General features: G+C 35.4%; 2 protein-coding genes across 2 annotated transcripts; both read left to right on the top strand.

Moving 5' to 3' along the window:
• Positions 1 to 856: 856 nt before the first annotated feature.
• On the top strand, positions 857 to 13,937 carry LOC133174397 (mitochondrial import receptor subunit TOM70-like). The gene is made up of 11 exons (XM_061309528.1): positions 857 to 1,119; positions 8,093 to 8,272; positions 8,436 to 8,562; positions 9,021 to 9,130; positions 9,389 to 9,721; positions 10,045 to 10,179; positions 10,851 to 10,956; positions 11,460 to 11,587; positions 11,665 to 11,762; positions 13,013 to 13,135; positions 13,367 to 13,937. The coding sequence occupies exons 1-11, from the start codon at positions 868 to 870 to the stop codon at positions 13,539 to 13,541; spliced, it is 1,767 nt and encodes a 588-aa protein (XP_061165512.1). The 5' UTR covers positions 857 to 867; the 3' UTR covers positions 13,542 to 13,937.
• Positions 13,938 to 16,013: 2,076 nt separating this feature from the next.
• On the top strand, positions 16,014 to 23,132 carry LOC133174096 (solute carrier family 49 member 4 homolog). The gene is made up of 11 exons (XM_061309138.1): positions 16,014 to 16,263; positions 16,361 to 16,451; positions 16,572 to 16,735; positions 17,521 to 17,613; positions 17,803 to 17,847; positions 18,796 to 18,925; positions 19,545 to 19,653; positions 20,027 to 20,094; positions 20,495 to 20,613; positions 22,432 to 22,614; positions 22,852 to 23,132. Exons 1-11 carry the CDS (start codon positions 16,020 to 16,022, stop codon positions 23,130 to 23,132), a joined length of 1,527 nt encoding a protein of 508 aa, XP_061165122.1. The 5' UTR covers positions 16,014 to 16,019.
• The last annotated feature ends 745 nt before the right edge of the window (positions 23,133 to 23,877 follow it).

The raw sequence follows: 23,877 nt of genomic DNA on the forward strand, positions 1-23,877 counted from the left end.
TTCGGGCAGTTAGAGTTTTGACATAATCTTATGTTTAAAAACCTTTCTCATTACAAAATTTTATGTCGCTTCACTCATTTGCAAATTTTAAGACGAAATATTTAGTTGTATATATAGGCGTTCTTAATTAATTGTTGGAATATTCTAGTTTCGAGTCAGGTGATTAAGACCATTACATTTTCGATATAACAAGTGCACTGATATGTCCTTTAGAGAATTATAGTGTTTAGTTGGCTATTTGAAGGAAGTATTTTTTTTTTATTTTAAGTTATTAATTGCATGTATACCTTGATTTAGTCCTTTTATTGTAGAATGATTGATCTATCAATTCATGATAGATTTCAGTTCTGAAAATCTGAACTGAAATCCCAATTCAACATTTTAGATTTCATTTAAGCACAGATACAAGCGATGCATGTGTACTGTGCCAAATTTCTCAGTCTTTCTTGATAATGAGGGGGAGGGGGTGTTCTCCTATGAAGTGATTTTAGCAAAAATTCAACGCTGAGGACATGCATATGTACTTTGTTCGTGTTTCTCCAGATATTATATAATTTTAAGATGCAGTTGTGTCGTGGGAAATTTTTTTTTCAACATACGGGAGCCCGTGTTTTATGCCTTTTTAAACCGGCAATTTTGTATTGTTTGTAGATTTTTTTGAGATCGATCACTGTTCGTTTTCTTCACTTTTTTCATTCATTAACCATATTTTAACATCAAGCACAAGTGAATAATATGCAAATTTAAAAACGATATCATTTTAACTATTTATGAAAAATAAAAAGTATAAAGCGAGCTGTTTTTTCCGGAGAAATATAATCCGTCTGTATGAAATTAAAATTGTCACGTGACATTGGGGTAATAAACATGGCAGCCGCCAGACATATCGGCGTGGAAATTCCTAAGGAAACCACGAATGACGCGTGGCCGAAATGGAAAATCGGACTGGCAGTGGGTGCCCCTATTGCAGTAGTCTTGGGTGGATTGTGGTATGTCAGAAAACGCAGACAAAACCAGTCTCAAACGAAGAGAGACGAAAGCAAAAGTAAAACCCAGTCTACGAAAGCGAAAGCAGCAAATCCAGCTTCACAAGGCAGTGTACCAGATAAGCCTGAAAAGGTTACATGCTTGTTGTTTGATTTCTTTTGTTTTGATTATTTCTAAGTATGTAGTAACACTGTGAAAAAAAAATAATCCATGACCTTCACTTGTTAATCAGGTCCTGTCCAACTGGCGAAGACTTTTTTTGTTTCCTTTGTAGATAGTTTTAGTAATAAGAAAGAAGCTTGTTTGACCCTCTTCCAAAGTGAAAGGGCCATTTTGATAAACATAAATTCTTAGACAAATGTAGTTTTCCTTCTCGACAAAGGTGGTGAATCTAGATTAGCGTAATCTGTGTCTCGGGACAGACCCTTACCATAGTCAAAATACGTCCTGTATAGTTGCTATGTAGAAGAAAGAGTGGATCAACTTAGGCCTGATTTTGGGGACTACAAATAGAGTTGCATACATATATGGCAGACAGTCAGACAGGTTTGGATCATCCTTGGCTAGATAGCTCAATTGGAAGAGCACCTGAATCAGGGGGTCTGGGTTCAAATCCTGAAAGTGTCTGTCACATTTTTTTCGCTTTCAGTTACATACAATAATCACCCAATTAAGGCCATCTTTAAAAAAAATGTTTGGTTGCCCTCTCCCGACTGACTGTCTAAAAATGGCATGCCTAAAACTTTTTTTAACCTCCAGGAAGCAATTATTTTTTTTAATGCATTCTGGAAAATAGCATTGAAATTGAAATGTCCTGGAGAAAAAAAATTCTCACCTACCGACCCAATTTTTTTCATCCCAAGTCGAGAGAGGGCAAACAAACATTATTTTCAAGTTGGCCTAATCACAACTTTTTTGAGCTTTTAAATACATTATTTTCCACCCAAAAATCAATACATGTAAAGGAAAAATTCAACACTATCAACTATTTTTTTGTACGCGTCAAAGTTAACCACCATGTTGACAATCAGACCTCTCTGAATTGTTCGAAGTATACACATAGAGTTATTTGTCCCTGTTTATTTTGAAGATTGCCATCAAACAGAACAATCTCTATCTTTAAACCAGGATAATTAGCTCACCTGAGCCGAAGGCTTAAGTGAGCTTTTCTGATCGAAATTTGTCCGTTGTCTGTCGTCGTTGTCCAGTGATTTTTCTACACCCAATTTAGGTCCAAATATCGACCCTTTCCCCTTTCAAAAATTACCGATTTTTTCCCAATTTCAGTAGCTTTTTCCCCCCAGAAAAACCGTTATTGATTTTGTTACATTGAATTTTTTATGTATGACTTATCTAAATTGGAACGCTATTGCTCTCCGTCATTCATACTCTTAAAATAATAGTGAAATACAGCAGATCATTTTGTGCGTTTACAAGACATAGAAAAACACATGGATCATGTCAAACGTCAAACTAAATACATCGTAAGAAAGTGTAAGATGCATGTGAACAGGCGAAACATAGCTTTATTTGTAAATCCAAGTACTAGTAGTTCTACAACAAGCATCCCTGATTCCATGAAAATCAAACTGTTTCTACACCCGGCAGATGCAACTAATATTGCAGGGTAATTGCAGCACAATGATTAGGGTGATTTAGAAAGCTAGAAGAAAAAATGATTTGTTTTAAATCATGTCAGATTATATCATCTTCAATGGCTATTATGAGTAGGATTTTTTCTTATGTCTACCATTATAGCAAAAAAAAAAAAAAAAAAAAAAAAAGAATTGGAATATAGGACGGTCACAACTAATGACAACTTTCAAAGATTAAAAAAAAGTTGAAAATGTAGAACTGTGTCTAATTTGTTATTTTGTAGTAAATATTTTGAATAAATGATGTTACATTTACTTATATATTTTATTTTACCTGTCAATTAAGGTTTATTTCAATCTTATTGATTTTTCCCAATTTTACACAAATGTCAATGATTTTTCCCAATTGTAAAGGCCCAGGCCCCTTTTTAAAAATGTAGAAAAATCACTGTAATGTCGTGGCGTTGTCGTAAACTTTTCACATTTTCATCTTCTTCTCCAGAACTACTGGGCCAATTTCAATCAAACTTGGCACAAAGTATCCTTGGGTAAAGGGGATTCAAGTTTGTTCAAATGAAGGGCCACGCCCCCCTCCAAGGGGAGATAATTACGAAATATCAAAAAATTAATGGCATTATTGAAAAATCTTCTTCTCAAGAACCAATGGGCCAGGAAAGATGAAACTCATGTGGAATTATTGTCAGGTAGTGTAGACTCAAATTTGTTCAAATCATGACCCCCGGGGGTAGGGTGGGGCCACAATGGACGATCAAAGTTTTACGTAGCAATATATAGGAAAAATCTTCAAAAATCTTCTTCTCAGTAACAGCAAAGCTATGATTGGTCATATTTATATGGAAGCATCCTCAGGTGGAGTAGATTCAATTTTGTTCAAATCATGACCCCTGGGGGTAGGGTGGGGCCACAATGGACGATCAAAGTTTTACGTAGCAATATATAGGAAAAATCTTCAAAAATCTTCTTCTCAAGAACAGCAAAGCAATGATTGGTCATATTTATTTGGAAGCATCCTCAGGTAGTGTAGATTCAAATTTGTTCAAATCATGACCCCCGGGGGTAGGGTCGGGCCACAATGGACAATCAAAGTTTTATGTACAGTAGCAATATATAGGAAAAATCTTCTTCTCAAGAACAGCAAAGCTATGATTGGTCATATTTATATGGAAGCGTCCTTAGGTGGTGTAGATTCAAGTTTATTCAAATCATGACCTCCAGGGGTAGGGCACAATGAAAGTTCAAACTTGTAGAGAAAAAAAGTCACAGTTAGTCAGAAAATCATGTAAGCATCCTTAGTTAGTGTAGATTTAATTTTGTTCAAATCATACCCCCCCCCCCCCACTCCCTTTTAGGGGTAGGTTGGGACCACTTATGCATTTAAGCTTTTCAATACTAAACAGATTTTTCCTCTTTTCCTAGCCACAGTGCTCAGGTGAGCGATGTGGCCCCTGGGCCTCTTGTATTATTTTAGCGATAGAACTTTCTTAGACTTACTGTGGTGAATCTGAAAAGTTGAAACACTGAGCTTCATAAGAAAAAGAGAGATTAGCTTAATTAAAATGCAGTTACAGTATATACTGGCCTATAAGTTGGTTCACATATAAGTCGGTTGTATTTTTTGAGATAATTTTGGAGGAATTTGTGATAGACCCACTTCTATGTTGGTACGATTTTTTGCAATTTTAGATGAATTTTCTATTGCATTTACCTCTCTTTCAGAGAATATTTTAATTACATATGATATTACTGCTTAACCATTTTGTGATGAAAACAATGTACATAAAAAGCACTTGTACTCTTTGCGTATTTAGCCTTTGATGTTCCTTTTTTGCATGAAAAAGTCATAAGAATATGTCTGGGATTTTGTCAATGATTTGTCGGAGTTGCTACATTTCATTGTCCAGAAAAATACTGATGTTTCTAATACCCCATTCATACGACACGATTTGCATACCTCAGTATATTTTACACATATGTAAATTTACTTACATGTGCAATTTTTGTCGTATGAACTGATTTGCTCATATGCAAATTATGCACAGTTGAGTAAATTTGCACCTGGTCAGGACAAGGTGTAAATTAACTTTTGCATACACGTTGTCGCAAAATATTTGCTCCCGTGTGTAAAATTTGTCGTATGAACACGCAGCAAATTTACTTATGTAAGTTTTTTGTCATGTGTACTGCATCAATCTCCGTTTTAAGTTTTGTTATGGTTATATTAACATTTCCAATGTCTTTGTCCGAGATAAAATTATATATATAAATTATAAAAATACTTTATTTCTACATAAATCTACTGGTTTTAGGCGCGGTTAGGCGCGGGACAAATAGAGACAGAAGCGGGGCTATTCGCACAGGAATTTGCAGAATCAGGAGCATGTAAATATAAGGAATAACTGTCAGATTTTTTGGATTCATGATGATGATCAATCGATTGGCTTGCATGATAATTTTATGCATAAACGCCTTCGGCGTTTATGCAAATTATCACGCAAGCCACTCGATTGATCACATCATGAATCCAAAAAATTAGACAGTTATTCCTTAAGTATATGCATTGGCATGTAAAATATCAGTCGGTAAACATGGCTGCTAGAAAGTAAAGCTCTAAAAATACGCGGATTTTCAAGGGTCAATCTTGCGCTAAGTAAACAAAAATTGAAAGTGAACTGAGTTACTGTAAGGGTAGATCTGTTGGTGTATGGCTTCAAAAGCCAAGTCTTCAAAGGGTATACCCTCTGTCGCCGAGAAGTACTACTAGCATAGTAATTTCTCCAAACTGCTTTCTCCACTCTGGAAACAAGGAACCATTATCTCCTCTGAAATAAATTTTCGAATATGTAAAAACGCGGGCATCGTGACCCTTCGTGGCAAACCTGTTTATGTCTCTAAAGATGTAGCTGTGGTTGCAAACACCCTGCAGATTCAATGAGTAGAATCCCTTCCTTTCAAGTAGACTCCGTGTGAATGCTTAGGAGCTATGATAGGAATATGCGTGCCATCAATCGCTCTACCATAGTTTAGCCCTTGATGACTTTCTTCATTCTTTCTCAGTTTTAAACTGAGGCAGGCTACTGACAGATAAGTTTATGTTACAAGGATTTCAACAACCTCGTTTCAAGTCAGCATTTGGTAAATAGATAGATTTCATATGACACATTTTCAATTCGAGTTATTTCCCTTGGTCGCCATCTTGGAGATCAAACTGGTATTTAAGCAGAAATATAAGGGCAAAAATCTTTGAATTACTAAACCTATGAACTTTGTTAACATATTTTCGTAAGAAAAACTGTGTTATCTTCGCCTCATTGTCCAGTATGAGAAGTTTAAATTGGTTGAATTATGAAGGAATCTGGCCTTGTTAGCGCCAAATATGGCGACAGACGGAAAATTACTCTTTGGTCATTATAATGATCTTATTAGCAAATATAACCTATCATTGGATCATATTTTGGCTGACTTCTTTCATACCAATTGTTAGGACTTTGTTTATACTTAATTTGACTACAGAATGATCAATACATAAGGCTTATGGCGGGTGTGACCGGTCGACAGGGAATGCTTACTCCTCCTAGGCACCTGATCCCACCACCAGAATTTCCAGGGGTCCGTGTTTATTCCCTCTTCACATATTTGTATTGTTCAAAGATTTTTGAGATCGATCACAGTTTGTTATCTTCACCCTTTTCATTCTCCTTCTGGAAAATACACATATTCTTCAAGCAGATATTCCAAAGTGGCCTCGTAAACTCGATGTTTGCAATCATACATGGTAGATTTTCCAACACCAAAATGATTTCTAATCGTACGTCCCTTATTCCTCTAAAGACGCTAACCAGTAGATGGTAACAGCCACCTTCTTCTTTACATCCAACGGCTCTTCCACAGTCTTTGGGTCGGGACAAAAGCATTTCCCAACTTCTCACAAAATTTTATGAAATTTATGAAATTTTATGAAATTTTCCTTAAACAATTGAAAATTCTTATACCAATCTTCGTCCTTTAAGTCATATAGAACGGTTCTGTCGTACCAATTTTTGGATCGGATTTTTCTTCTACTTTCTTTGATGAACATCCAAAAGTTAATCCTATACCTAAATAGTAAGTTAATCCTATACCCAAATAGTAGTTTTTTCTGTGAAAATTTACAAGTCTGAAGCGGTCCATCTCCTTATTTTAAATGACAATTTGAGGATTTACTTATGGTACATAAATCTCGTCTGAACGCATAGCAAATTAACTTTTACTTATGTGTGTAAATTTACTCATATGTAAATTTGCACACATAAGCAAATTTTCGTCGTATGAATGGGGTATAAGACTCACTTATAAGTCGAATCCTAAGTTTTGGACCAAAATTTACTTCCCAAAAATCTGACCTTTAGGCGAGTATATACAGTAGGTGTAAGCTCTAGGCAATTCCTCATGCATGAGTATGGGAACCCTTGGTGATCTGTTTTATCTCTTATGTTTTATGTTTACAACTTTAGATACAGACCCTATGGAATACCATTCGGTATCCACACATAGGAATCTTCCTTAATTAAAACCTTAAGGCATTGGTTTCCAGTTTTTCTTTCTTTTGAAATCTTTAATTGTTTACCAATATACTCATGTTTTACAAGATTTTGACAATTGGGAATAATTCTTTTTAATTTTTTTTTTTTTAATGAACCATTTTTTTTTTAATGCACATTGTACATCACTTTGTTAGAAGTATTGAAGGACCATAACACTTTGTTTGACAGTGTGACAGTTACAGTGAACACAGCAGTCAATCTAATTAAAATTAGATGTTCTGAATCCACTACCGCTTTTCAAACATCTAACAACATCCCATTCAGAGCGACCTTTCAATTATGAGTAAACAGGAAATCTTGGCCAGTCAGATTTGAGCTTCTGTATACGATTCTAAAATTAGTTCCACAGCTACATCTTAACATTATTGATGCTGAAAAGTCTGTCTTACGTTGAATTAAAGTAATTTTGGTATAAATTGAATGTTTAGTCCGCCAATCTGGCATTCTTAACTGAATAATGCAAACGAGAATGCACAAACTATACAAGATATCCCGCATGTCACATTCATGCATAGCACGGCCTTTGCCATGCATATTTTGTTTACTATGAAACTCCTTGGGCGTTTAGATTTAGCAGTGAAAAAATAAACGCATCCGATCTATAAGCCAAGATTTTGGAGGCATCGATTTCATTGGCTAATCGAAAGGTCGCTCTGACGTGACGCCGAATGGGATGTTGTTAGATGTTTGAGAAGTGGTAGCAGATTCAGAACATCCAATTTTAATTAGATTGCACAGCAGTGATTTACCAAAAAACACATAACAAACCATTTTACACTTGATTAAGTATTGAACAGAGGTCATGTAAAAAAAAAAGAAGGCACTGTAGTGCATTGAGGACATTGTAGTTCATTAACTGAAGGTCAATAATAACTAAGAACTTGACTTTTGTTTTAATCCTTTTTTCAGGAGCTGACACCTAGTGAACAGGCACAGGCTGAAAAAAACAAGGGAAATAAATACTTCAAAGGAGGAAAGTATGACCAAGCCATTAACTGTTACACCAATGCCATCAAAATCTGTCCCCCAGGGGATAAAGAAGCTTTGTCCACGTTTTATCACAACAGAGCAGCAGCTTATGAAAAACTGGTAAATTATTTCTCAAAATTCTGTCTCATTTCTCCTCCTTGGATTATTTGAAAAATGTTAAAATTGTAAACAATTTACAAATAAAAATAATTCTTGTAACTGTGCTAAAATATGACACATTATTGTATCTTATGAAAGTTAGATGAATTGTTTTGTTTTGCAGAAAAATACAAAGATGGTGATAGATGACTGTAATGAAGCCTTACGTTTGAATCCTAAATATCAGAAGGCTCTTACTCGCAGGGCAATAGCAAGTGAACAAAGTGGAGACTTAACCCAAGCCTTGGAGGGTAAGCACCTGTCTACTTATTTTGACAGTGACATTTTTCTCTCCTGGACAAACAGCAAATTTCTTGCTTGGTCATAATGAGCAATTAGCTTTCTACTAACCAATAGAAATTTATTACCCCAGAATCAATGATTAGGCTTAGTTCAGGTATAGTTGATCATATATTTAAAATGCATTATATCTTTAAATTCAAAATCTTCTTTAGTCCTGGGCAAATAGAAGATAAGCTTTATTCAATATGATAAAGAACATAGATTCCTCACCAAATTGTATGATCCATTTCACATGAGTCTGAAGTTCCAGTCTGGTAGTTGGTTATTGCCTGAGAACACTCATGCAACTTGTGTGACTTGGAGCCTCTTGTTTTATGCCTGTGACTCTGAAATCCCTGACAGGTTGTTGTCTTCATATGATAAACTGTACACTTATATTTATTGTGATGTGTATTGAATTCTCTAGACGTGACAGCGGTGTGTATTTTGGAAGGATTTCAGAACCCCCAATCTCTGATGACCGCTGACAGAGTCCTGAAAACTCTTGGACAAACGAAGGCCAAGGAGGCATTCAAGGTGAAAAATAAAACCTAAAAACAGCTGACCTTAGGGTTGTGTTTATTTTTACTCATATTCAGTAATTTTGAGAAAAAAAATTTACCTTCTGCTGAGAAACACCTGTTTTGCAGTTTCATTTGGAAATACTTTAATTTACAGCTAAATTAATTCTAAAGTCTGAAAAATTGTATGGTTTGAATTGTGCTGTTTGAAATGTAAATGTGAAATAGAGTCAAATTATAGAAGGGACGACAAAGTTTTTCGTTTATTTTGTAGAAGAGGAAGCCTATGATTCCCTCGAGACAGTTTATCCGTACTTACTTGAGGTCCTTCCAAAATGACCCAGTCATAAACGCAGCCAAAGAACTACAGACCCAACAGAATGGGCACACTGAGGATGGCAGTCCTTACCAAGAGGCACTGCAGAAGCTGGCCACAGAGGAGTTTGAGGGGATCATCGATTGCTGCTCCAAGGAAATCGCAGCAAACACAAACAATTTGGTGGAGGCGAGGCTCCTAAGGGGAACTATGTATTTTCTGTGTAATCAACAAAAAGAGGCCCTAGAAGATTTTAACCAAGTGTTAGCTGCTGAAACACTAGACAAAAGGGTACGTTTTCAACAAAGAGCTGTATATTGGTAATTGTTTGGATAAAACACTCAGCAAAGTAATACCCGATTACTTGTGAACCATTTATTAAGGATTTTTTAACTGTTTAGAGTCAAATAGAAAAAAAATAGCAGTCACATGTAAGTTTGAAGCAATGTTATGAAAAAGGAGACATCATTTAACATTTCACACCTGTAACTAGAAGAATTTATAAACAAATGTGCTTAGAAAAAAAGAATTTAGATGAATATTTTTTAGTTGACAAGAATCTTAGAAGTTGAACAATAATGCAAGGAGTGTATCAATATTTTGTCGATTTTCAGGTTAAGGTGAACGCATTGATCAAGAGGGGAACACTGTATATACAGCAAGAGAAACACACAGAGGGATTGGATGATTTTGCTACCGCGGTTAGAATTGACCCGGATAACGTAGATGTCTACCATCACCGCGGCCATGTAAGTGTCATTATCTTATGAAAAGGAAGGAGGGCAGAGAAAAATCTGAAACAAAATAAATTACTGGTAATACTTCCTGGTTTAGGCCAAAAAAAAATTAATCAATAGTTTCTCAGGCACTGCCACATCAGGTCAAAAACAGCCGCATTGATCAATTTTATTGACATTTTGAAAAGGGAAATAACTCAATTTTCTATTTTTCCAAGTTGAAAAAGAAAATTGAGTTATTTCTCTTTTCATAACAATAAAAGATCGACGTTTTTATTAGATAAACAATATTCTTCAAGTCTATACAGTCCTTTATTAATTAACTTTTAAAGAAATATTTAGAATAACATAATTTAGAGTTGAGTACATTGTAATTAGTATATTAAGAGAACAAAAATGTGAGAATCAGTTAATATCATCATTTTGTTGAACGACTGACATGAAAAAAAGATACCTGCTTTAAGAAAAAAAAAAAAACCTGCCTGCCACATTGAATTTTGAAATTTTTGGCCTGAGAAACTATTATTTAATTTTTTATGGCCTTAAAGGGATTCCTGGGATGAAAATGTCAACTGACCAAGAATTACTTGAGCTATTTAATATAGGAGTTGTGTTATATAAATACGTGAAAATATTAAAATGAATTATGGTCAGAGTAACAGACATTTACATTATATTTACAGCACAACATTCAGTTGGACAGAATGGAGGACGCCATCCGAGATCTGGAGAATGCTATCAGTAAAAGTACAACTTTTGCCCCCTCCCACGTCCAGAAGTCATTCGCTGGTAAGAATTCAATACCCCTCCCACGTCCAGAAGTCATTCGCTGGTAAGAATTCAATACCCCTACAACATCCAGAAGTCATTCGCTGGTAAGAATTCAATACCCCCTCCCACGTCCAGAAGTCATTTGCTGGTAAGAATGCAATACCCCCTCCCACGTCCAGAAGTCATTCGCTGGTAAGAATGTCAATCCCCCCTTTTGACCCCCTCCCACATCCAGAAATCATTTTCTGGTAAAAATGTCAATAAAAGTCCCCATTTTGCTCCCTTCTCACATCCAGAAATCAATTGCCATTAAGAATGTCAATAAAACATCCTTCCATAATTAGTCAGTAAGAAAATTTGTTTCTTATCACAAACTAGGGATTATCGACCATTTACAGAAAATGTTGTGTTTTGTAATAAATCTAGCTAAATAAAACTTTCCTTACTGTCCTTTAGTAATTGACACCTGAAAGCTTTCTCTATTTCTACCATGTCTTTGACATTAACATTCTGTTGAACAGAACACAAGAAAGCAACCTCCCAGATGGCGGGGATGAACCTTCCCCTCCCTCAGGCAGTCTTACAGTCCTACAAACAATGTGTGGACATGTTCCCAGACTACGGAGAAGCTAGGGCTTTATATGCTCAGGTATATTTTTACTACTTTAAATGTTAGATTCTATATTGTCTAACTTCTAAATTTTAATCCTATGATGTTTTTTGCAGGCCCTTGCTGATGCTGGGAAGTTTGAGGAGGCTGATCGCGAGTTTGCGAAATCTCTGGAACTGGAGCCAGATAACGCCACAGCGGTGGTACACAGAGGGTAAGTATTGTCTACACTGTGAATGCTACAGCGGTGGTACACAGAGGGTAAGTATTGTCTACACTGTTAATGCTACAGTGGTGGTACACAGAGGGTAAATATTGTCTACACTGTTAATGCTACAGTGGTGGTACACAGAGGGTAAATATTGTCTACATTGTTAATGCTACAGCGGTGGTACACAGAGGGTAAATATTGTCTACACTGTTAATGCTACAGTGGTGGTACACAGAGGGTAAATATTGTCTACACTGTTAATGCTACAGTGGTGGTACACAGAGGGTAAATATTGTCTACACTGTTAATGCTACAGCGGTGGTACACAGAGGGTAAATATCGTCTACACTGTTAATGCTACAGCGGTGGTACACAGAGGGTAAATATCGTCTACACTGTTAATGCTACAGCGGTGGTACACAGAGGGTAAATATCGTCTACACTGTTAATGCTACAGCGGTGGTACACAGAGGGTAAATATCGTCTACACTGTTAATGCTACAGCGGTGGTACATAGAGGGTAAATATCGTCTACACTGTTAATGCTACAGCGGTGGTACACAGAGGGTAAATATCGTCTACACTGTTAATGCTACAGCGGTGGTATACAGAGGGTAAATATTGTCTACACTGTTAATGCTGGATGGTTGGTACACAGAGGGTAAATATTGTATACATTGTTAATGCTACAGCAGTGGTACACAGAGGGTAAATATTGTCAACACTGTTAATGCTACAGTGGTGGTACACAGAGGGTAAATATTGTCTACACTGTTAATGCTGGATGGGTGGAACATAGAGCAGAGGTTTTTTATTCTGTTGAGAGTTTTTTAGAATCCATCAGTCTGTATTTTACTCTTATGTAAAGTCCTTACATTTTCTTCAGATTCACATGACTAATTGTCATAAAGTACAGGCATGAAGCATTGCTGTTCAAGGGGTGAGGGGAAAGGAAGGGTCAAAATTCTTAAAGAGAAATATTTAATAAATCATATTTTCATATGTAGTATAGCATGCAAACATTGTTATTTAGAGTAAACTTCAAGGTTTTATATTATAGCCCAAAGAAGGGGGGGGTGCAGTTTTACATAGAATTAATGTTTTTTACTTCCTCGAGTGTGTTAAGACAATATTTCGTTGACATGCAGGTATCATAATAAACCAAATAAAATGTCATTTCTGCTGTTATCTATTTTTTGAGATAACCTGTTCACAATGTAAACGGAAACTGAGGAGATTTTTGTCAATTTCAGATTATTACAGTTACAATGGAAACAGAACATTCAGGAAGCCACAACTATAATTAATAAAGCAATTGAGCTGGATCCCAAATGTGAATATGCATATGAAGTGTTAGGAACTCTGGAGGTTCAAAAGTAAGTGAGGCTGAACTGATCAAAGAGAGACAACTCTTACTTTGTAATTAAGTACAACAGTAAATAAATAGTAAATTACAAACTTTAACCAAAAACATCGGTAAAGTTTGTAAAATTAATATTTTAAGGGGAATTACTATTTCATTAATTGTGTTCTTTGAGTTTATAAGCAAGTTGTTGGCTACTGTGTTGCTTGTTCCTCTGATTTTGGATCCTGATCTGTTTTTCCAGAGGTCCTGGTAGTATGGAGAAAGCTATCGAGTTGTTTCAGAAAGCGATATCTTTGTCCAAGACTGAATCTGAGATGGCACATCTCTTCTCCCTGTCTGATGCCGCTAAAGCACAGTTAAATGTCGCAAAGAAACTGGGCATTAATTTACCAAGCCTGTCGGCCATGAACAGCTGAGTGATCCGTTAGACTGGGACTGCGTGATCTCCCGATAAACTGGGATTTATAACCATAACAATATTGTGATCTTAACGCATTCTAACTACTGTATGAAGCCTGTGTAATGTGACAGTAAGGAAAATTACTGCCAGGTTATTACTGGAGAAAACACAAGTAGCTTTGTATGTGCAGTCTCTTTAATTTGTTTATTGTACAAGTATGCTAATCAAAGTGATTGAACATTTGTTCCATTCCAGTTTGACTTACATTATCAGGGTCATGTATGGCAAATGCTTTGTCAAATTCATCATTTCATCAACATTATTTTTTGTGTTTTTGTTCATTAGAGGCTGAGCAGAGTTTTATATGTATGGAGATTGATACAGTAGAATAAATAAATGTCATAGCAACACAGTGTTTACTACAAATAATTTCTAACAGTACCATTAAAGGAATTTGAAACAGATAGGAGCAGATAAAATAATTAAGAAGAAGGGATAATTACAGATACTTTTCATGAACATATAATCATAGACAATTCAGAGTGACAAGTAATTCATAGGAATAGATAATTCCCTGGAACAGATAGTTCATAGAAACAGATAATTCACAGAATAGATAGTTCAGAGATAATTCACTGGAACAGATAATTCCAGAATACATGTATTCACAGGAAAGAAAATTCATGGGAACAGATTGTGACATATTTTCAGGAACAGATACCACACAGGACAGATTATTCACAGGAAAAGATAATTCACAAGAATAGATAATTACAGATAGTTCACAGGAACAGATAATTCACAGGAAGAAAAAATTAATAAAAGCAGATAATTCAGCAAGCCACTGCACAAGTTTTCACTTAAAATTGGAATTTTTTTTTTATTCTTTGATGCCATTTGCTTTTCATGCAATAATTTTTTTCCAAATAATTAAAATTTTTAATGCATTAACAAAACAGTTTAAAGTAATACAAGTACCTTCTGCTGAATGGCATTTTTATTTTATTGAGGGTTTCATCAGACCTGCAGTTTTGCATTACCAAAAACCAATATTGCATAACCTATTTTTTTCATATCATTACAAAAAATATTTATATATCGATACCGAACAAGAGGCCCATGGGCCACTACGCTCACCTGAGTAACTAGTTCTGCTGTTCTTCCGAAGAATCTACACTATTCAGAAAGTTTCATTGAAGTTTCATTTTTCTTGGTCCAGTGGGACAATTTAGAATCTACACTACCTCAGAAAGCTTTCACATAAATTTCAGTTTTTCTGGCCCAATGGTTCATGAGAAGTTTTTGAAAGATTTTTTTTCCTTTATGGTAAAGTAAACTTTGATCCCCTGTTATGGCCCCATCCTATCCCCAGGGGCCATGACTTGAACAGTTTAGAATCTACACTACCTCAGAAAGCGTACAAATTTCATCTTTTCTGGTCCAGTGGTTATTGAGAAGATTTTTAATGACCCTACCCTACTCTTGCTTTTACTTGATTATCTCCCTTTGGAAACGGGCTTGGCCCTTCATTTATACAATTTTTGAATCCCCTTTACCTAAGAATGCCTTGTGCCAACTTCGGATGAAATTGGCTCAATGGTTCTTGAGAAGAAGTTGAAAATGTAATAAATTTACAGACGGACGGACAGCTAGACAGACGAACGGACGCTGCACAACTGGAGCTAAATCAAAAATATTAGGTAAACTCTGAATCACTGTAAATACCTCTTTTGTTGGCGACGTACTGTTTTCCTCTCCTCATCATCGGAAAGTGCTAGAGGACTTCCAGTAACGCAGCTACCTTAAAGCAAATCACCGATCACTGAAATTCAATATTTTAAATTACTTTGATAAAACAATACAGGAGAGGAAATTCAGTACAGGAATAGTTTTATTTCAACAAATGTCGGAAAATGAATTTTGTTGTGTATATGACGGCTGATTATTTATTTTCATGCACGCTGCACAAGTGTAGTGATTTACACGAGCGGATCAAAGGATCTTATTTTAATCAGCTTAATTGTCCTCGAACCAATATGTTTTCCTTAAGCCACAAAATTTTGACCCTACGAAAATATTTTATTTTATAGTATACTAACTGGGGGGGGGGGGGGGGGGGGGTCATGCAACTAAAATCTTCAGTTATCTAAAATTTAAAAAAATCGTCAATTGGTGTTCGTATCTGTGGTGCCTGAGAGACAATGCTTGGAAAGGTTGCATATCAGACGCCCTATAGAATCATTGTAATCTCGGCGATATTATATCAAGAAGGAATGTTGCGGAAGGGACAGTAATGTCCAGCATATTTATCATGTAAGCAGGTCTCGTATTGTAAAGAGGTCACGTGCACCCCGTTGTTATCGCGGGGAATTATCAATGGTACATATCAGTGTGATAAATCTAACATATTTTAACACAATACTACAGTTCAAATTTTTAAAATGCTGCTGGATGAACGTTTTTCTGTTGGACGGTAACGGACGTCAGCTAGTCGATGTCAACCGGAAGTCCTGCTGACGTTGTGGTGCGGACTTACGTCGTCCGGTGGTACCTGCTGACCGTTGTCTCCCTCCACTGCTGTCTTTATAATGCGGCGTGGGCGGAGTTCCCACCCATAGCGCAGTCAGTGAAGCTGGTCTATGATTGGTCAGATTCCAACATAAACATGTCATTGAATTATGGGAATATTGGGACAATTCTGATGATTTTTCCTGTGACCTGGATTGTGTTTGCTAAAGGTATCCTACATGATCATACTAGATATAATATAAAGCGAAATGTACTTCTCTAGAATTAAAATAAAATTTGTTGTAAAGATAAAAATAAATATTTAAGGAATGAGGTATGGGATGATTTTCTGCACCCTGCTTACTGCCGTGGGAATCACGCTTAAAAGTCTTCCGCTCAGCAACAACCTCAGCTCATGGTAACTAAATTTCTGTCAAAATAACTTTATGCAAAACATTTTTCTTGAATAATTAAAAAAAAGAAACTTGGTCATTTTTAATTTTTTTTTTTTTGGTTTGTTTCTGGTTGCTTTTGTTAGGCTGATCCCTATTGGATTGTTTTTAAACGGATGTGGTGGAGCCGTGACGTCATGTGGACCGACTGTCCTATCAGAGACTTGGTTCCCGCCCACTCAAAGAGCTACTGCTACCGTGTTTTACATTGTCAGTGCCGGAATGGGCGGGGCATTCGTTTTTGTCGTAGGTAATTAAAAATCTAGTTGAAGTAAATATTGAACCAATAAGCAAATCTGAGTTATGGTCATTGACATTGTTAATTTCAGGAATCATATTTGGATAATGTTCATTATTTCCGAGGTGCAAAGCATTGATTGTTATATTGTTTTGGGAAATAATGGTTGAATGAGATTTCATAGTTGAGTCAGTTGAGCGATGTTCGATTAGCAAGGCCGTCCGCCTTCTCAGAAGCATTGGTCAAATTTCAGTTAAGATATAGATTACATGAGTAATGTTATCATTTTTTATGTTCTTCTGTCTTACACAAATTGTGATTTCTTTTAAGTTGCACTATTATTGTATTTTCAGGCATATAATGGGTGTCTAGTTTTTTTTTCTTTTAAAAACATGGATTTGTTTTATCTCTGCTTTTTGTACTGACCAGACACTTCTCTGTCTTATATCAATAATTACATGCGATACGGATTTCATATTACACACATATGCAAGTTATAATTAAGATATACAGTTGAACTTCGGTATCAGGTAAACAGTTTGGTTCTTGGGTCCGACAAAACGCATGTTGCCCTCGAACCCAGTCAATAAATGTGTAATATTAAAAGACAAGAACATGGAACGTCACTGATCAACTGTAGCCTTGTAAATTGCTTAACTATATATGAAATGCAGTTGTGTCCAAAAAAAAAATATTATTATCGTTTTCTATACACATGTAATATTCCAGTGAAGTATTTGAAAGAGGATAAAATTAAAACCAAACTTAACTAAACTAGAAATGCCCTTTTTTTAAAGGTCCTGCTGTTGTACCAGAACCAATCGTTATATGTGATAATGTCACGTGGTCAAAAAATTCAAACTGCAGTGAACAAAATAAAACTTACCCAAGTAAGTAAAACAATATTGTATATTAAGTAAACCTACCTAACAGTGTAGCAAAGTCTTGAATTTTCTGATTATTATTGAAATGAGATGACAGGTAAATTCTAAAAGAAAGAAAAATGTGTTATCTGATTTTAAGTAATCTCTAAGTAATCTTAAGTAATTTTTTTTAGCAATTTACATGCACTTTTACAGATTTTCAAGAGGTGAAAGACAAACTGTACTCCTTAAATTATGCAGGTGATTAATAAATGTATTTTTATTTAATTTGTCATGTTTAAGTAAACGCCTTAAAAATCATTATTTTGTATAAGTTTTTGATTGAAGTTTAAAAAAAATTGTGATTTCTCAATTCTCAGTATCAAAATATTCAATATTGTAAAGAACTCGAAGAAGTAGAGATGACCATCTTCTACTTCCTACAAGAGACTGTTAAAATCTCTTGCCGTGAACATCTACTGGCTCTAGCCTACTGGAGTAGGCTTCTCCTAAACCCCAGTCTTCACCTCCCAGGTTTAAGTTTTATTGATCAACAGATCCTTCCCAAGTATCCATGCATGAAAAAAATTGTTGGAAAGATTATTTTCAAGACAATGACATACTACAAATATTCTTTGGGTGCTCTGACTTACATTTTATGAATGATTGAATAGATTCAAGTTTTTTGCAGCGGATCCATTTTAAAGTACCGCACCGAATTTACATGGGTGATGCAGCTCGCGATGCACACTACCAGGCTTGCTTCGGATCTGACCTATATATTTTCTGAGTGAATAAAAAGATAACATTTTTGGATCGAGCAGATCTTCCCATTGAGTAGATCTTTCCTGAACCTAATGTACATGGATGTTGTACCTAGAAGTGCACAGTACCAAGCCATTCATTAGATGGAACAACTTTTCTTTACTTACAGCCAATACTTTAATCGATGACACGTACGAGAGCTTTGTAAATTTTACCCACCGGTATGTTTTCATTAGAAGATGGTTTAAACTCTCGAACGCAAATTTAACTAAATGAAAATCATGAATGAAGTATTCCCAACGAGCGACACGTTATGTCCATGGCGTTCCTTCCTAAAACTGACTACTAGTAATTTGCTGTATTTCTAGATGTCTTTATAAGGTTTGATACTGACGATATTTCACCAGAATGCTCTGCTAGTTTCTTACCATTTTCTTTCCCTAGAGTCTGCTGTCGCCGTGCTGCTCTTTGTGTCTGTTTTGTTATATTTTCCCAATAAACCAGAACACCCACCCAGTATCACTGCTACCAAAGAGAGGCTAGGGATGTTTGAGGGAATTAAAACAGCGGTCACGTGAGTAAATTATGTCGCCCTATGGTGCAATGATATTTGATGCGCAACTTCTGTCTTGACTGACTGGTCCTGTGGATGATTTCAGATATGTGAATTCATAAGCCAAGGGTTTTCGAATCGCTAGAACGATCCCCATAAAACCCTAGGATCGTGAACATGGTACCTTAGAAGATGATTATTCTTATTGGATGTACTGAACTATGTCCTCAAGCGGAATTTTGGTATTCTTGATTATGTGTCTGTTATAAAATCGTGTTCCATGATAGAAATGGGTTTAGACTTTAGTATGTTTTTGCTCATGAACTAAAGGACAGAAGATGTCATAATCTTGACTCAAGGTTAAAGTTAATGGGCATAAAGATTGTGAAAAGACGTTAGATCTGTAACTCTGAAACCCTTCCTTGGATTGAATTCGAACTAGAGTATACCGTTGCATATGACCTAATGATGTCATTATTTGACCTAAGGTCATACTTCGGAGGTCAAGGTCACTTGGCAATACTATAATACAAGTTTTGACACAGACGATTTTGACCGAGGGTGGAATTTTGTCCACACGACTAGTAAATCAAATCAGTCCATTCTCATTCGTTTTTCTTTTGCTATGAATACTTTTCAGACAACGGAGATTTTGGCACTTGGTGTTATGTTGTGCTATCCCCACGGCGGTTTACGGGGCCTGGATCACTACGTCGGATGTTGTCCTGAATCCTTTTGGAATATCTCAGGTACTCATACTGATATACATAAGTTTTCTTTAAATACGTCATATATAGGGCGAGGGTCACTATAAATGTACTGATCTCTTTAAAGCAAAATACGAGCTGCAATTTTCGTACAATTTTTGTTGCAACATTCTTATCGACTATTTCAATGACAGAAGTTAAGGTTTATATATTTCAGGTATTCATTTTGGCGTTAGACAAAATATTGAGAAGCTCTAATTAAAGCTAATTTACACTATTGTCGTCTTGCAAAAGTGATCATAAGTTAGAGGTGTATTCTGCTGGATACAAATATTTGGGATTAACTATCATTTTCAAGTTTTATCTCAAAGAAATGGAGGGGGGATGACGAAGTTAAATACTTTATTTTATCTAGAAAGAGGCAGGCCGGATGTCGTTTTCTGGTTCCATTGGTGGAATCCTACTAGGCATTATTTTATCAAGGTAGAAGTTTTTTTAACTGTCCTGCATTTTTCAAGAAATCTTTTGAGATTTCTGAAAGTGCAATGATCGAAATTGAAATGTTAAAATTGGAGTAGAATGCATCAGAAAATCCTGTATAATCTAAGTAGCTCATTATCACAAAGAACTTTATTATATACAAGCCATTTTCAAGACGTGAAGTACATTTTAGGTCTATTTTTTTATAATTGAAATTGATTGGACAGTTTGTTGCGCATCTTTTCATTTCAATCTGTACTGATGTTGAGGAACAAAATTAAACACGAGCTCAAAGGGAACCCCCCCCCCCCATAAAACATGGTTTGATAATGATAATTTTGATGATTATAAATGACCAGTGATGAAGTTAAGAATAAGGTAATCAGGTCAGATTTATTTTTAGAGTATCTGACCTACTACAGAGGAAGATGAAGGCTATAATGGTGGTCATTTTCGGTGTTGCTACATTGTTTTTCCTTCTCTTTGTACTGTTACTGAAAAAAGTCCTACCCAGCGAACCTTGTACGTAAATTCTCTTCTTTTTATAGTTAAATTTATGAATTACTGTATTTTTCATTTCGTTCGTATTTATGCTCTCTGGGTCAAATTTGTCTTTCGTTTGAAATTCCTACACTGTGTATTAATTTATCTAAACCAGCTTATTTTATATTCAAAACAGTATTATTTTAGCTCATGCTAAAGAAGCAAAAAATAAAACTTTGTAACAAACAATGTTTTCTCTCTTTTTGAGGTGTCTAATCTATATTTTACAGTCTATAGACGATAATGGCCAACTAATAACTAAATAATATGACGAGCGGAATGACTTCAGCTTTTCCATCTCCAACTTTCTCTGTATATGCAGTATTATTACATTTTCAACAGTGAAATACTGTGATTTATTTATTGAATAAAAGTGATATTCTCTCACAGTGTGAAAGGATACCAAAAATGATATTCTCTCACAGTGTGAAAGGATATCAAAGTAAGTAAAAAATAATTTCTGGCCTGTAATAAGATAAAGATAGTAACTAAGCATCTTGATAGAGCTAAAACTGCAAATTTCTTCCTAAATGTGTTGCTAAAATCCATGTTATGTAATGTTTTCAATCTGACACACAACTTCTAAGCTATGACGTCTCAACCGCTCAACTATGACGTCAAGCCTATGACACTGTGTTAAGAAAAGACAGAGGCAAAGGGAAAATCAAAGAAAATGTAATAAACAGAAAATTCAATATTTTGTAGATGAATATGGAATTTATTTCACTCGTGAGACAGGATTTATTGATATTTTCACTCGTGCTTCGCACTCGTGAAAATATCAAAAAATCCTGTCCTACTCGTGAAATAAATTCCATATTCATCTTCAAAACATTGAATATCCTCTATTTATTTATTGAATAAAAGTGATATTCTCTCACAGTGTGAAAGGATACCAAAATGATATTCTCTCACAATGTGAAAGGATATCAAAGTAAGTAAAAATTAATTTCTGGCCTCTCATAAGATAGAGATAGTAACTATGCATCTTGATAGAGCTAAAACTGCAAATTTCTTCCCAAATATGTTGCTAAAACCCATACTATGTAATGTTTTCAATCACACATCTGCTAAGCTATGACGTCTCATCCGCTCAACTATGACGTCAAGCCTTTGACACTGTGTTATGAAAAGACAGAGGCAAAGTAAAAATCAAAGAAAATGTAATAAACAGAAAATTCAATGTTTTGTAGATGAATATGGAATTTATTTCACTCGTGAGACAGGATTTTTTGATATTTTCACTCGTGCTTCGCACTCGTGAAAATATAAAAAAAATCCTGTCCCACTCGTGAAATAAATTCCATATTCATCTACAAAACATTGAATATCCTCTATATATTCCATTAACACCTCGAGAGGTGTTTATGTCTCCTAACTGATTCGACATTAAAAAGTATGTCCTTAGAACAATCAGTTCTTAAACAGAGGCAGACTTTTGATAAATAAGTTGATGTTAGACAGTTTTCAACTACCTCGTTTAAAATCAGCATTTCACAATTTCCATAGGCATTATAATGGCCTTGTTTGCAAATACAGCCTTTCGCTGGGTCCAGTTGTACTCCCACTAATAATTGTTCAATATTTATTAAAAAAAATATATATATACATATATAGTGATTTCTTTTAATAATGCATCGATTGCACCATCCATATTTTGACCTAATCTGAGTTGCTCTAATCAACTACATCACGGTATCTGTGAGATTTTAGGTTGTTTTATTTGACCTCAATCACTCCATCTTCGATATTATCAGGTTAATTTCACCTTTATCACTACGTCTTTGATATTTTCAGGGCTCTTTTACTTTACTTTTGTCGCGGCCTGCGTTCTGACCAGTGGCGCCCAGCCGCTCTACTATGAGATGACATGCGAGAATCTTTTCCCCGTGTCAGAGGCCATTATTTCTGGCTTCATATCTTTCTTTCTCAACGTAGGCAGCTCTGCCTTCCTGTTTATAACACTTATACCTCACATTGGTAAGAAATACATGTGTTTTTAAAACTGTAATGTACCAGCTGTTTTTGCATTAATAAAATTGTATTCATAAGATGTTTATGAATTTTTTGTAATTTCTTCTCTCTTTATTCACTGAATATTTAATTGAGACAGAAGGAAAATGTGTAAAAAATATCTTTTCTTGTAATATAACTCAACGGTTCTGATATGCTTTGATTGAACAATAGTGTTTAAGCTAGCGTTTAATTTCTTCCTAGGGAAAATGTGGCCAAATTGGGCGATATTTGTGACGTCACTTTTATCTGTGTTGGTATTAGCCATGTTCAGGGAGGAATACAGAAGACTAGATATAGACATACCAATCAGCCAATCACAAGACTCAGAGTCAAGGATCAACCAATCAAATACCTCACAGCCAGAGTATCCAATCAACCAATCAGATGCTTCCCAGTCAGAATATCCGATAAACCAATCAGATGTGTTACATTCAGAATATCCGAGTAATCAATCAGACGACTCTCGGTATCGCAGATTTTAACACAGATAGACTATGTCACCTATCCTATACCGGAGCAGGAAAAACTTCCATTTCAACTAAGTCCACCAAACCATCGCGATTTAGTTCTGTCTGCAGACACAATGTAAACAACAATCACATGTTTCTATCAGAGTAAGTTATCTGACATGTTACATGCACTCCTTCTCCCTAGTGTTGAAAAGCTTTTTAGGGTTTATGTAGGACACCGCTGGTAGTATATTTATAAGAATGCAGTTCTAAACCCTTTAGTCTAAATATTCATTTGAGGTGTAGTTAGTCTGTGGTATAGCGATACGATAAACTAGTCTCTGTAGTATCTATGACATTTCAGGAGTTAAAAAAAATCTTAGATGGGTTTATATAATTCACAAGCTAGCAACTCTTGTTAATCAAGTGCAACATGAATTAACATTTAAGAAACTGTAAGATCTTACTGACTACTTAAATGTGGATTATGATCTAAAATTCCCTCTAGGACTTGCTGTTTCACCAAGTTAGTCTTTTTACCTAAGATGGTACATTACTGGTTGTTCTATTTATAACTTGCTGAAATTCTAAAAGGAGTCTTTCCCCTTCGTTTCTTTTCTTTGCGACGGATTTAAATTGTTTATGCTCAGGGAAAATGTATATTTTTTCATCAATTTACAAGAACCTACTTGAATATGAAACGTATTTGTTCGGTGGCTGGAGAGTTCTGATGTCACCACTTCTATTCTTTGTTGTGTCAACAGACTGATTTTTTTTT

This window comes from Saccostrea echinata, unplaced genomic scaffold (genome assembly GCF_033153115.1).
Source record: "Saccostrea echinata isolate AGI-Se365-2 ecotype Australia unplaced genomic scaffold, CSIRO_AGI_Sech_v1 ptg000057l, whole genome shotgun sequence".
Lineage (NCBI taxonomy): Eukaryota > Metazoa > Mollusca > Bivalvia > Ostreida > Ostreidae > Saccostrea > Saccostrea echinata.

Bases quoted from the DNA above. Each gene is read 5' to 3' on its own strand.
- LOC133174397 (XM_061309528.1), top strand. From the start codon at position 868: ATGGCAGCCGCCAGACATATCGGCGTGGAAATTCCTAAGGAAACCACG. The intron at 8,273-8,435 runs GTAAATTATTTC...TTTGTTTTGCAG, and splicing joins CAGCAGCTTATGAAAAACTG to AAAAATACAAAGATGGTGAT. The intron at 11,763-13,012 runs GTAAGTATTGTC...TGTCAATTTCAG, and splicing joins ACAGCGGTGGTACACAGAGG to ATTATTACAGTTACAATGGA.
- LOC133174096 (XM_061309138.1), top strand. From the start codon at position 16,020: ATGTCAACCGGAAGTCCTGCTGACGTTGTGGTGCGGACTTACGTCGTC. The intron at 16,736-17,520 runs GTAATTAAAAAT...CTTTTTTTAAAG, and splicing joins GGCATTCGTTTTTGTCGTAG to GTCCTGCTGTTGTACCAGAA. The intron at 18,926-19,544 runs GTGAGTAAATTA...AATACTTTTCAG, and splicing joins GGAATTAAAACAGCGGTCAC to ACAACGGAGATTTTGGCACT.